We start from the raw sequence: 14,389 nt of genomic DNA on the forward strand, positions 1-14,389 counted from the left end.
CTCTCCGGCCCAGCCCATCCGGCGATGCACTGCCGCTGTCTGCCCTGCAGTCTCACACAGAGACAACAATATTCCCACTCGACAAGGACTAGCAGCCTACCAGCCTGGTTACCCACAGCCACGTATGCTTTGTATTACAAACAGACCTACTGCCGACCGACTGCGGCAAGGTGAGTGTGTTTCATTTGGATTTTAGTGGGGTTATTCAGGCTGGATGAGAACAGACGGAGGAAAAAACGCTTCAGCTGGGCAGCATCGCTTCGCAGGCTGAAAAAATGATGCCTCGCTCGGTCACAACGGGAAAGACGCAGCCTCGGCTTTAAACGATATTTTCCGCTCCCAGGTGCCTTGTCGTCTTAAAACAGGTATTTTTCGTTAAACATTGCAAAGGGAAGATGATGTTAGCTTGGTTGGTGGCGTTGTGTATTTTTTTAATTTATTTTTTATTGCGGTAACACAAAGGCAGCGAAGCGGAGGGTAACGGGTTATCGTGTAAATACGGGTTAAAAGGCCGTGGACACGGGATGAAAATACACAATTAGACAATAATAAACAGTCACTATTTGTTTATGATAAACTGCAATGGTATAGCGTTGCCACACCAGGGGCCTGCGCCTTTATGTTATCACCATATTGACCCGATATTGCTAGAAACAACAGCGGCACACAACCAGTGTCAAATTCAACAAAATAAAGAAATGTAACTTCCGCTGAAATTTAGGAAAATAAGAGCCTGGCCTCTTTGGGTAATGCTTGAACCATAAATTGAGGGTTGAGAAAGACAACAATATTAAAATGAATCCATCAATTAACGTATTGATTTGGCACATATATAGATTATATATTCTGTAGATTCACTTTGTATAACTACAGGTATGAGTTGATTCGACTATTTTGAAGTGATTGCATTTGTTTCCAGTGCACACACCCAGGCTTTTATTGTGAAGGCAGCCTGGCTGTACCTCCTGGTGTATTCTGGTTGATGCACAGTGTGTGGTGGTTGGTGTCTTGAGGTGCATTACAAGCAGTATGGTGTGGATGGATGCAGATTGGCCTGAAAAGCAATAATTCCATCGTGTTACTGCTGCAGCATTAAGTATTGCTACTCAGTTAGAGGGGAGGGGACTTCAATACATGGTTAACCTCCTGACATATTAACTGCAGATAGATAGGGGGCTTTGGGGAAATGTATATTAAAGATGCTTTTTGTTATTATGTTTACTATTAATGGCAGTAGCAGTGGCTGCAGTAACAGTTGCAAGTAAAAGTTTTTGGTAGCAGCAGCAGATGTTGTACCAATAGTAGCAATACTAGCAGTAGTAGTATTTTTTTTGCAGAAAGCACTGGGCCTGTGAAATTCAGACAGTTGAGAATAATTTTGCAAATTATTTTCTTTTCTCTGAATATCAACCTGGATGAGTTCAGATAACAGTTGGTTGAGAGACAGTACAAATATACTGATACAATTCTAGTGTAAAACCATAATGATTTCCTTTAGAGGTCAACTAACATGAAACTAACATGACAAATGTCTGATAAATGTCCCGTAGAGGCAACATCACAATAGCTACTATTTTATGTCTGCAAAAACCTTTTACACATCCTTCCATTCAATCAAGCAGAACTCACTAAAGAGAGAATGAGATCAAGGGAGAATTGAAGATCAGCAGGCTTAAAGTGACGTTTAAGGTCACAATATTACCCCAAATCAACACCAAGGCCCAAAGTGTGTCATTGCTAGTAAGAGTAAAAAGTCACATAGGGATTTATTCTATAACATAAGGACAAGGATGTGTCAGCAGAACGTGATGTGTTAGTTAGGATTCCTCTTGGTTAGCTGACACCTCTGTCACTAAATCTTAAAGGGCAGTCTCAAATGCCAGAGTCCAGATACTGACATCCTGGTCTTCTGACTATTCCAGAAATAAATAAGACAACAATAGGTGGAAGGGCCTTCTCTTACCAAGCCCTTCTTCTTTGGAATCATCTTTCTACCTAAATTTGAGAGGCTAGCCTTCAACCTCACTAGTCATGTACAGTTTAAGTTGTTACTTTGACCAGCCCGATTGTTAGCAGCAGTAATCGACAGTGTAGAAAATTAAAGTTTCCGCCTTTTCTGCCTCCTAAATCTGAAGTTAACTGTACAGCCTTGATTTCCTGTGCGCTAGACCTGAAACTATTAGTTAATTAATTGTTTACTTGATAGACATAAATAAATGAATACATTTTTTTTCATTAAATGTTCATAATTGATTAATTGTTTTTGTAATTTGTAAGCAAAAATGGCAAATATTTTCTGATTCCAGCTTCTTAAATGTGAGAATGTTCTGATTTTCTCTTTGTCATATGAGTTCTAAATTGAATATCTTAAGGTTTTTGACTGTTGGTTGGGTAAAAAAAGCTAACTGAAGGCTTACTCTGACTATTTTTGGACATTTTGTAACCAAAGGAAGTGATTATGTGACATAATAATCAATAATGAAAATAGTTGTTCTACTATTGACTACTTTGACTTCTATAATATACTATTATTTTGATTTATCTGACCATTTAGTGTAAATTAAAGAAAATCAATTTCAAAATTTCCTGTTGCTCAAGTTGTCATATTCAGATTGCATGTATCGTCCAACTGTCGAAAACCCGGTGCCCAAATCCTTACAACTAAGAATTTGGAGCCAGTGATGTTTAATGTTTAATTTTACTTGATACATGACTTCTAATTGTTGACGGAAAGTCTTCATTCATAGTGAATGTCATTTACAGCAGCAGTGTCTTTGCACAGTATTGTGTTCTCTAATGAGATCAATGCTTGATCTGTCTCTAGACAGTGTGAGAAGGGACCTGTGAGTATTGGGCCTAACCATCATGGCATTTAGTTTAAAGCCTCAGCATTGTGGTCATGCACATGTTTTTAAATCACAACTGATTCAGTGTGTCAGGCGACGTGTCCGTTCTCAGTGCTCAGTTGCTCTTCCTGATCTCGGAATGTGTCTCTCAGTGTTACATAACCTAGGGCCTGCAGAGGCCGGATGTGCATAGTTTCTCTGTATGTTTTCATGTGTGTGTTTAATATGTGTTAGTGTGTATTGTGTTTTGGTCTTTGGTGTGAGTATCATAGATTTATAAAAGCCCTGTATGCAGATATCATAATTCATGCAGGTCCTATTATCCTATTATTATGTTATTCAGTTTCCCTTAATAGACTTTTTCAACACTATTTTATCTGCAGCTATACACTCAGTGAAAAAAGTGTCACTTTAATGCTTTGGTTGGCTTGTTTTGAAGGTTGTCCAATGTTGAAGGATTACATTTCAACAATATAATTATATTGAGAACTTTTCAAGGCATGCCAACATCCCGAAAGCCTTTTTTTTTGGTCTAAACTCTCTAAAAAAACAAAACAAAACAAAAAATCAAGCACGCCAGTTTTTGCTTGTCTAACTCCTATTCCCATTGATGCCATTGATACTATAAATATCTGCAACTATGACATTTTAAAAAGTGTCTCACTAAATTCTAATTATTTGCTGGTTAAAATATTTATTTAGAAGGGAACATTTATCTTAATGTAAGTTTATGATAATAATTGCTGCCATAATCTCTGATCCATTGTGTTTCAAAGTAAGAAGATTGCTAGTGCATCTCATTCGTAAGTAGCATTTCAGCTCCTGTGTTTAAATTGAAATGGCTCCACCTTGAAGTGCTGAGAAAGGGCACAAATCCCAGCGAATTTTCTCCGTTGCAAATGTCTCTGCAGAAACTCGTGTTGACTGTGCAAAACATTAATCTTAAGGCTGGTCATGAACAGACTTTAAAAGAAAATGGACTTTTATGTGACAGTGCAGTGGATTCAAAAGTGTTGTTTTAAAGCCTACATGTCAGACAGTTCTCTCAAACACTTGAACCTTACGTAAACTCTCCCAGTCAAAGAAACCACTGATATTAGTCATACGACAGTGTGTCTTCACAGCCAGCTGAGCCCACGTGTAGCCTCTGCAGGGCTTTGGTGGTTTGACCTCGTCACGAACCTCCGTGTGATGTTGATGCAACATTTGTGTGAAAGTATTGCCACGGTTCTCAGTGTTCCTCAGGGAACTGATCAGGGTCCTTGTCTGTTTCCAATTAGAAGAAAGACTTGATTTCTTGAAATAATTTAGCTTTTAACACTAGAACTACCAAGGCAGTCATTTTGACCGTTTTTAAATTTTACAGTGTAATAACTTTGTTAAAATAAAATCAATGTGGCTGTAGGACTCTGACTTTTCCTAAATATGGGTATATTTTATTCTGACACTGTTATTTTATTAAAATCACAAAACACAAAACAGTTCTGACTATTTCTACCTAGAATGACCATGGCGGTCATTTTGACCGCACGCATTATAGATATCATATTTAAGTCCGCTACATTTCCCGCCATTGGTAATGAGCGTCCCCGTTGCATAGCAACGATTTGTCCTTCTTTGTTTATGCTATTCCAACCCTATAAGTTATACATTTGAGCTAACAAAATGTCATCAAGAAGAACAATGACAGCCACAGAGGCTTTAGCCATGCTTCGGAGGCTCGACGATGAGGACTCTGATGGAGGAGCAGGTACGGATAGGGACAGCGATGTCTCTTGGTCCCTGGACAGTTCATCCAGCTCTGAGAGTGATTCAGATAATGAATTCATTCCCCGTCGAAAAAAGAGCCGGCTGGACATCTCCGATCCTGGAACTGACCTTGTTCCATCGGATAATATTCCAGGTATGTTTCTCTTGATACTTTGCGAGGCAGACTAGCCAGGCTATTATCAATAATAGTTGTACTTCAAAGTAAAGTTATCCGTCTCTAACTATCTAAGGTAGGCTATACCGATCAGATCTGCTATCGAAAACGGTTGTCATATTATTTTTCCCCTCACACACCCACCGCTGTTACAGACGCACCTTTCCTGGCGACCGATCCATTCATTCACATTTTTACGTCAGGCACACACCTTTTCATTATTATTATTCTATTGGTATTATTAGTAGGCCTAATATACTATATTGCCACGCTAGTAGAAATCATATGGGCTAATATTAGTCCTAACAAGATTGTGATTTCATGAACTAAAAAGTAATTAGTCTGTTCTTTTTTTTTTGGCAATAGTACAAAATCCTGATCCATCAGATGTGTCTGCTGTGCCAAGACAATCCAGTCCGCCACGAGATGAGGAAGCTGGCCCAATAAACCCACTTTCAGCCGAGAGGCGTGAAACGGCGAAAGACGGCACAGTGTGGACCTTTATAGAGTCGGGTGAAGACAGAGGAAGGCGACAATGTCAAAACGTAATAACAGAAGCGGCAGGCCCCACAGCGCACGCCAAGCGCAATATTGAAGATGCTCTTACAGCCTTTTTGTGTTTAGTGGATGAGGGCATGCTGAAACACATCAGGGACTGCACCGTGGCTGAGGCCCACCGAGTCAAGGAGGACAAAATATGGGACATGTCAGTTGAAGAGCTAAAAGCCTTCATTGGTCTAATTTACATTCGTGGTGCGCAAGGTGGAAAAGGCATGGACTTAGCGAGCTTTTGGTCAGCCGAGTGGGGCTGCGCTTTTTTCAAAGAGACCATGTCCCGAAACAGGTTTCAGGAAATAATGAGATTCCTGCGTTTCGACAGAAGGGAAACTCGACGCACACGCCTGCAAGACAACAAGTTTGCTTTGATGAGTGATGTTTGGGACAGATTTGTCCAAAACTGCATCGTCTGCTACAAGCCCGGTGCAGACATCACTGTGGATGAGCAGCTATTCCCGACAAAGTCAAGGTGCAGCTTCATGCAGTATATTGCAAACAAACCGGACAAATTCGGAATAAAATTCTGGCTTGCTGCGGATGTTGACACCAAATACATGGTAAACGGCGCGCCTTATCTGGGCAAAGACGAGACGAGGAGGCCAGGTCAACGACTTGGAGACAGTGTGGTGCTAAAAATGGTCGAGCCATACCTGGGGAAGGGAAGAAACGTAACCACCGACAATTTCTTTACTTCATTTGAACTGGCCAAGGCACTTCAGGCCAAGAAAACCAGCTTGGTTGGCACGGTAAACAAGACCAGACGAGAGCTCCCCCCGTGCGTAAAGGCGCAAAGGCCGCTGTTCAGCACAGAGGTGCTGAAAAGTGGAGATGCAACACTGACCGTGTATCAGTGCAAAAGAAAAAAGAATGTCTGCATCCTCAGCACTGTCCACACAGCTGTTGGCATCACAAGTGGCCACAAAAGCAAGCCAGAGACGGTCACGTACTATAACAAGACCAAGGTAGGAGTAGACGTCCTGGATCAAATGGCCAGAAAATACTCTGTGAAAGCACCCTCCCGTAGATGGCCAGTAGCCGTGTTTTATAACATCCTCGACCTGGCTGCAATCAACGCGCACATATTGTTTAAGAAGTGCACAAATGAGAAAGTTTCGCGGAGGGACTTCATCACGCGACTGGCGAGTGAACTTCGCTCCGACCACATCAGCTCAAAAGCCACACAACTGGTGGTGCGAGAGCCAGGACCCGGGCAGGAGCAGCAGCAGATGGAGAGAAGAAGGCAGTGCCAAGTAAGGAGGAACTGCAAAAAAAATAAAACCAAGGAGACATGTGCCAAATGTCACAAAGTAGTGTGTGGAAGCTGCACACGAAAGGCGGTGTTTACCTGTGTGGACTGTGCGTAAGCGTCAGTGAATGATGCTGGGTGTTTGCGCCGTTCAAATGAGCCCACTTGGAGGAAAACGTGTTTATCTGATTTTGTTCATTATTACTAATCGTTCTAAAGCAGTTCGTTTTCTTGTTTAGCTAATGTTCATGTTTTTCTGAGCCTGTTTTTGTGTGTACTAGATTGTGTTGCATACGTGTCCCTGAAAGTTTTTACAATGTATTCAAATGTATATAGGTAATGTTTTTGTTATTGTATATATGTTAGAAGTTATTGTATCATAAGATTTGTTTTTTATTGTACAAAGAAAATAAGAAAATATTTATCAATTTGGCTGGAAAATACATTTTCACATTCATTTAAATTTAAATTTTGTGTCCTGATATTTATTATAACCTATCGTAACATTGTAGATCAATTTATTTTTAGATTTTGTATTGATTATTGAACTTATTACAAACAGGGCTGTACTAAACGGTATGAAGCTTTGACGTTTCCTAACTTTTTTGCATGTCTATTCACGTGGTGAGTGCGGTAAAAAAAATATTTTTGACGCAGAACTTTCCTCACACAGAGAGGCAGCCCCTGTCGGGGCAATCTTTATTTTATGCTCTTTAAGGGCGATGACGTCATAACATGACAACAGGAATTAAAAACTTCATTGGAAAACTTAAAGAGAAGGTTAAAATGTAGATATGATATGACGAAAATGACGTTCAGTACGGCCATATGAGCGTCAAAGTATGAACGGTCAGAATGACCGCTATGGTCGTTCTAGTAGTTATGGAATTCTGGTAGTTCTAGTGTTAAGGGCAGCAGTGTCAAAGTAAAAAAAGTACATTTATTCATGTACTGTTACACTTTGTTACTTCTACTTCATATGAATGTAATAAATCTATGAAGGGTCTGTATCAAGATTGTTTGTTTATGCATTTTTGTTATTTTTTGTTTGTGTTTCTTTGATAATACTATTTGCTTATATTTTGCAATCAGGTTTATGGATCTATTATATGTTTAATATTGTATGTGTAATAATAATGCAATAATACATACAATACATAACTCAAATGGTTATATGCATGACAAATACTTATTTTTGACAGGACACACAATTACTAGATAAAACTGGTTATTTTTACTTGTATTCTTGATGGAGAATACTACCACTTTGAAAGGACATCACAGTATTCCTACTTTTGATATTACAGTAAATTTTATTGCTAATACTTTTACTTAAGTCATTTTTACTTGTTTACTTTCTTGCATCTTTTAATTATGTACAATATCTCAATATTTCTTGCTGCTGTAGGGTTGTGATTGTGATCTGTGATTCTGAGTGTAAGGGCATTGTGGGTCATTGTGTTTCTGGAAGGAAAATAAATATGTGCAGCGGTTCTTTTTTTGAGACTTTTGAGTCACACACCACACAGACACACAAAGACACACATAGCTTTTGCCCTCTAGCTTTTTATGGTAGTTCTGTTCCTTTCATGGCTCTCGGCCTGCAATGCTTCACTGATTAAAAGGCACCCAGATGACTGTATGAGAAGCTGTGAGTGTGTGTGTGTTTATTGCTGCAGTGGATAAATGTTGCCCAGGCCTGCTCTGTATTTTGTGCTCACTGCTCTGACTGTGAAAAAGTACTGAGACCTGCTGGGACATCATCAATATACTGTGGACATTTTCACTGTGCTGTTGTGTGGAAGTGAACAACAGTCTGGTAATTACATGATGGTAGTTCATCTGCTGAATTTGAAAGAGGCATATGGAGCGAGGGGAAGAGGCAATAACTTTCTCCAGCAAGTATAACAAATGCAATACAGAACAAATGTCAATATTTTGATTATAGTTGAATGCCATAAACATATAAACCTTCAAGACTGAAGTTGAATGAATGCATCAGTGATTCCTCCATCAACACAGACTCTGAGTCTCTGTTGTCCTTGCAGTTCCAGGGTTAATGGCAGAAACATTCAGCTTGATGAAGATATTAGTACACTGCCTTAGAAGATTAGGGTTGGGTACTGAAACACTCTACCATATAGGACCGGTTCTAATATGACCGGACTGAATCACAACACAGATGTCAGTGCCTCGTATTGGTTTATGTCACAGGCAACAAAGGCATCACCATACATGTGACAACACACACAGTACAGCAACACTATCTCTACATGCTCTTAACAGCATGTAGCTTACCCATAGATTGTGTCCTCCTTAAACACAGTTCAAATGCAGAGCTAAACGGTCTAAAATGTGGCTGTAATTCACTTGAAAGGTTTCCAGCACCAGGCGGGACGTGCAACAAATGTTTCAAAACAAGTGTGTGTAAAGGGATGAACCATATGGTGATGCATGGAATACGTGTGTGTGTGACCCCCTTGCCAAGCACATCAGTCGGCAGTGTGGATGTCCCTGGCCCCTGGTCATGGGGTGCATAGATCTGAATTGTCGATGTGACGTGTAACTGTTAGAGTTAAATTACTGTAGTTGGCTTGGGCTTTATTTTTTATGTTAACTTGTTTTGTTGCCATTTTAAAAGTATTGTACAGTATTAGAAAAATCCAAAGTGGCAGCCCTAATAGCATTCCAGGTGTGCTGGTTGGTACACTGCGTATTGGCTTACTGGCAGAGCTAAATGGAATGGAGCCATCATTAGTGTTACAAGTTACAACTGTACTTTTCCTACTGTGACAAGTCACAATGCCAGTTGACAAGATTTTGTTGTTGTTACACATACAGTGTAAAGCGTTTTGGCTCATGTAATACAGTGGAATAGTGGAACACAGTTTACTTCACAGAACATCATTGTAATATTGTAACATATGTGATATTGTATATGTTTTGTGTATATTATCTAGATGATCAAATTCAGGAAATATATCAACATCATGATATTCATTATCGTATCATTAATTAATTACAGCCAACATACTATATTTAAACAGAACTGATAGTATACATGTGTCAAGACTAGAGTTGAACAATTCCAGGAATAGTCAGGGTGGAAACCTTTGATGGGAATTAACAGGAATTTATGAAAACCTATGGGAATTTATGGGAAATAACCTTAATGAAATAGAGCTATAGAGATGATTTACCATGGGATGTGTATATAGAAACATACCATTCACCATATCATAAAAAGACCTAATTGAAAAGGGCGGGACTCTCTCCTGGTGTAGAGCTTAGTCTCGATACCAGAATTTTAGTTGTTGATTCCAATCCAAGTGAAATTCCACAATTCTCTGTACCAAATTTGATCCCATGACAAAAAACAAAAGAACAAATCTCATGTACTACAACATACACTCCTTTGTTAAAACATTTGAACATGGCATGTAGTCTTAAAGTGATAAATAAAAAGAAACTACTCAGTATACTCTTTTCTGCTTGCCTGTTTGCTTTCTACTATAGTTAATTGTTTCATTTTCTTACCGACTATCTGCCAGTTGGCCTAAATGAGTCTCCTTTTTTTACACCATGTTTTATACCTTTCTTTGTCATCTGTGATGTGAAAACATCTGATTTTCTCTGTGTCTAGCTTCAGGTATAAAATCCCAGCACACCACAAAGTGTCTCTCCTGCTGGGCAGGCAGACTGAAGCAGCATTGCCTACTGTTTCTCTCACAGTTTTGTGGTTTGTGGTTATTTTAAGACTTGGTGTGTATTGATATCAATGCAAAAATAGTCATTATTACAAAGGAGTCCTCCTCCTGCACGCTCTGTATGTGCAACCCCTCAACTAAACCAACTGCCACCTGGGAATGTGCAACTGGTAGTAGAACCAGAGGTAGACCCAGAACTCGCTGGAGTGATTATATGGATCACCCAGGAGGATCTGGAAGGTGTTGCTGCGGAGAGGGATGTCTGGAGTGCCTTTCTTGACCTGCTGGTAGTGACCAGACCCCAAATAAGCGGTATAGTGGCAATGTTAGTGTAGTATTTACTACAAACTAACTCTCAAAGGGACGGGGGTTGTGAAATCTGCTGTGGCCAAAGCACTGTGGGATTCTGAGGCGATATCGCTGTAACCATCTGCAGTCCATCTTGGTTAGATATTTGTCTGTGTGAAAGAGGAGGTATAGATGGAAATGGAGAAGAAGATGATTGTAGAGGCAGAAGTGGGCAACAGAAAAATGTATTACACTGCAGTGGATCAAAGGAAAGCAGAGAGTAGGGGAGCAGGGGTTTAGTAAAGCTGAGGGGGGGATGGGAGAGAAGAGGGGAAAGCATTAGGGATCAAAAGAAGGCTGAAAAGAGTGAGAGATCCTTGGAAATGGACCAGAGAAAGAAGAGTAGAGTGAGAAGTAAAGAGTCAGCACAGAGAGAGAAGTGCTGGCTGGTAGAAGAGAACTGCAGCTTTAGAAACAAGACGTTTGTCACAACATTCATGTCACAATTTTTTTGTGTTAACGTATCTTATGTATTTGTGTTTATGTAAGCCTAGGTATGCCGAAGTGTTCCCTTGTGCTTAATTAATACCTCTCAGGCAATTTGACCTAATGATTCAGATTAAGATGAAACCAAAAACTAGCCTGCTTTGTGGACTGGAACACTGGAAATAAGGTACAACACATGCACTTAATCAAGTTGAATTTAGCATTTAAATCTTATATAACTGAGCTGCAATGATTAGTCAATAAATTGATTAGTTGATTGACATAAAATTAATTGGCAACTATTTTGATAATAGAATAATATTTTTTATCATTATTTCTTAAAAAAAATAAAATTAAATAACAAACATTTGCAGTTTCCCGCTTCTCAGCTGTGAGGATTTAATGGCTTCCCTTGTTATACAGGAGAGAAAATGTAATATCTGTGGGATTTAGACTGTTGGTGAGACAACAAAACATTTCCAGACGTCAAGAAGTCAAATAATTTATAAAGTGATCCTGATTCCTGGTTTTCACTAACACTTCATTAACACTAATACCTGTCAGTGGTGGTGGCACTGCTTCACTGTTACGCAAGCGTCTATAAGCCGTTCAAGTTCAGGCAGAGAAACAGGCAAGGAGGGAAACTGTCACTAAGCCTTTAGGGAAGCTGGGATCAATGTGGTCATCTTTAGCTTGTTGAGAACGCACAGGTAGTTCAAGTGATTGACTGACTTACTTCTGTCTGTCCTGTGAGATTTGTCTTTAACTTCACTGAAGAGAATAAACGTTTTGAAAGTGTTTGTGATCTGATTTTGCAAGACAGTCGACTACTTCGGCAAAAAAGCACCCCTGTCTTGTTGTGTGCCAGAAAGTACACTGCCTACCAAAGCAAACCTGGAATATGATGATGTGAGGTCAGCGGAGGATACCGATCGATGGTGTAATTCCACTAATGACTCAATATCAATGTGGTCATTTATTGATGTTGATAAAGGACTTTTAACGAAACCATTTACATAAACTGAATCTCTTCCAGCTTCAGAAATGATGCTTTGTCGCTGGGCCAGACTTTTGACCTGCGAAGGAAGCAAAGGGATGGGAGCATTTTCCTAAATGGATCAATAAAGCTTCACATTTCACTGTATCAACGAGTACATGGACATGAGTTTCACGCCAGGATATTCAGTGACACCTGTGCTGTGCTGTGTCTTTTCAAGGATCAAGGAAATGTATTTATTATATTATTATATTATACAACACAAGGTTGTACAATGAAATGAAGGTTTGCAGTCCCTTAATGCTACACACAGACGTAGAGATAATTAAATTTAGATTAGAATAATATGAAATAAAATAAAACAATATATACAGTGATATAATACATGTTAACCTCAGCAACAACATAGTGATGAAAATGTTTTTCACGTTCACATAAAACATTTGACAATTGAGAAACAGCGTCCATACGCTTTGACTGCATTTGAGCACCAAGCATCATCACAAATTAAACACACAGTCCACCTCCTTTCGTTCTGCACTGTCGGCTGTCTGCCGTCTGCCTGCGAGTGCTTGATCCCGGATGTTGATGTAGCAGGTCTTTGTAAAGATGTAGGCACAACAGTCTCTTATTTCCTGTTGTCTGTCCAGCATGAGTCCCATTTCGTTCAGACCGGACATTAGCCAGGAGCAGGGCCAGCATGGCTCCTGTCCCAGCTCTCTTCCTCTCCTCCTGGGGCAACAGCATCCGCTGTGTTGGGGCTGGTCTCAAGGTCCGCTTCTCTTGAATCCAAACCCCACGCTTCCCTTTCTGATGACTGTAGGCTATTTCTGTCGTGTTAAAGCAATAAAGATGAAAACAGATTCAAACCTAACAGAAAAGTTTGAGAGTCCTCATTGTCAAAATCTCCTGATACAGTCGATCTGAGCAATTTTGGCTTAGCCGTAAACCCACCCCCCAATCAGACATCATTCAATGATGTTTCGGCAAAGCCAGACAAAAATACATGCTTCAAGGTTAAAATAATCGCATTAAATAAGGAAATAGCATAGAGAGGCATCTTTTATTCTTTTTATCAGAGTGAAGAGAGGAGAAGCTGAAACTACTGATGACTACAGTATTTTGTATTGTCTCAAAGCAAATAGGAAATGGAAGTAGGAGCCTTACAACTTCTAAGGGACACAGACTGAAAGACATTTGTTAATATACCCAGGAGCTGGCCTGCCACATTTGACACACATCTGATGTAATCTTCTTTTAGGCATGCTAGCAGCATAGCTTTAGGGGTGGAAACATTGGTCTGTCTGTAGTTCAGTCCAGAGTGAAATAACTCAAGGGCTATTTGATGGATGGCCATGACATTTGGTATAGATAGTCATGGTCCCCAGACAATTATGACATAATTACTTCGGTGATCCCATGACTTTCCTCTACCGCCACCAGCTGGGCAAAATTACTTGTCCAAGCCTTTGTGACAGAACACCTCAAAAAATTATGGCCATATTCCTTTCATCCTTCAAGATTAATGCCAACATATAATTCTGATGTGCTAATATTATGCATGTTAACATCAGTATGTTGTCATTCAGCTTAGTATAGCTGAGGCTGACAGCTAAATAAATTGTGACAATGTTGAGCTGAGCCTGACAAGCTGAGGCTGAGATGTCTTAGAATGGCTACCGTACAGAGGACAAACTCTGTTGATTCATTGTCTGTTCCTCTGGTGCCCTCCTCAGATCAAGCTTATGAAAGTTTTTTCCTCCATCAACAACCTGATATGATAAAACAATATTGTGTTGTTGTATAGACCTATTACAGACAAGGAAATATAATAAAAAAGACAGATTTTTAGAAGTAACTTTTAGAAGTAGTAATTTTTGTATAAGGTGATATCTTTTAAATTGTGTATTTTTAACCTGCAGTTGTGTCTGGTTTGACAAACTTTTCTTGGCTGCTGTTGGTGGGAAATTTACACCCTGAATACCCTCTTTTCTCCCCTTCTTATCTGTCTAGATTTTTTGATATACTGTATCTTCCTGGTTAGACAAAGAATTACTGCTTAACAAACTGGGATTTGTTGTAGTTTGAGCTGTAGGCAGTGCTGTGAGACAAACCCAAAGTCCCAACAGACCTTCAAGGTTGTTCGGTTTCAGTATTCCTCCTTTTTAGCTCTCTCACTCTTTTTGTCAGGCTTTATTTGGCCCTGCTGTGAGATGGTGAATGTGTGCAACAAACAAAAGTTCTTTTCATTCAGTTAGCAGCACACACACGCACACACATACAAAAGACTGAGCGTGTAACTCAACAACCAGACAGTGCCACTGGTGCAGGAGGCAA

At 39.7% G+C, this 14,389-nt stretch overlaps 2 protein-coding genes across 7 annotated transcripts in view; both read left to right on the top strand.

Annotated features, from left to right (window-relative positions):
• rusc2 (RUN and SH3 domain containing 2) overlaps positions 1 to 14,389 on the top strand; it is a 42,966-nt gene continuing 28,577 nt past the window's right edge. For 5 of the 6 annotated variants that reach the window (XM_051422127.1, XM_051422129.1, XM_051422130.1 and 2 more), the window contains exon 1: positions 1 to 170. The gene's annotated coding sequence lies outside the window, so the exon portion shown is untranslated. The remainder of the gene's footprint in view (positions 171 to 14,389) is intronic. The other variant, XM_051422132.1, reaches the window with a different exon arrangement.
• On the top strand, positions 177 to 10,053 carry LOC127375822 (piggyBac transposable element-derived protein 3-like). Its single transcript, XM_051422134.1, has 2 exons — positions 177 to 4,749; positions 5,137 to 10,053. Exons 1-2 carry the CDS (start codon positions 4,512 to 4,514, stop codon positions 6,690 to 6,692), a joined length of 1,794 nt encoding a protein of 597 aa, XP_051278094.1. The 5' UTR covers positions 177 to 4,511; the 3' UTR covers positions 6,693 to 10,053.

Source organism: Dicentrarchus labrax, unplaced genomic scaffold (assembly GCF_905237075.1).
Source record: "Dicentrarchus labrax unplaced genomic scaffold, dlabrax2021, whole genome shotgun sequence".
Classification (NCBI taxonomy): domain Eukaryota; kingdom Metazoa; phylum Chordata; class Actinopteri; family Moronidae; genus Dicentrarchus; species Dicentrarchus labrax.

Coding starts and splice junctions, on each gene's coding strand:
- LOC127375822 (XM_051422134.1), top strand. CDS start 4,512: ATGTCATCAAGAAGAACAATGACAGCCACAGAGGCTTTAGCCATGCTT. Junction 4,750..5,136: donor TCCATCGGATAATATTCCAG/GTATGTTTCTCT, acceptor TTTTGGCAATAG/TACAAAATCCTGATCCATCA.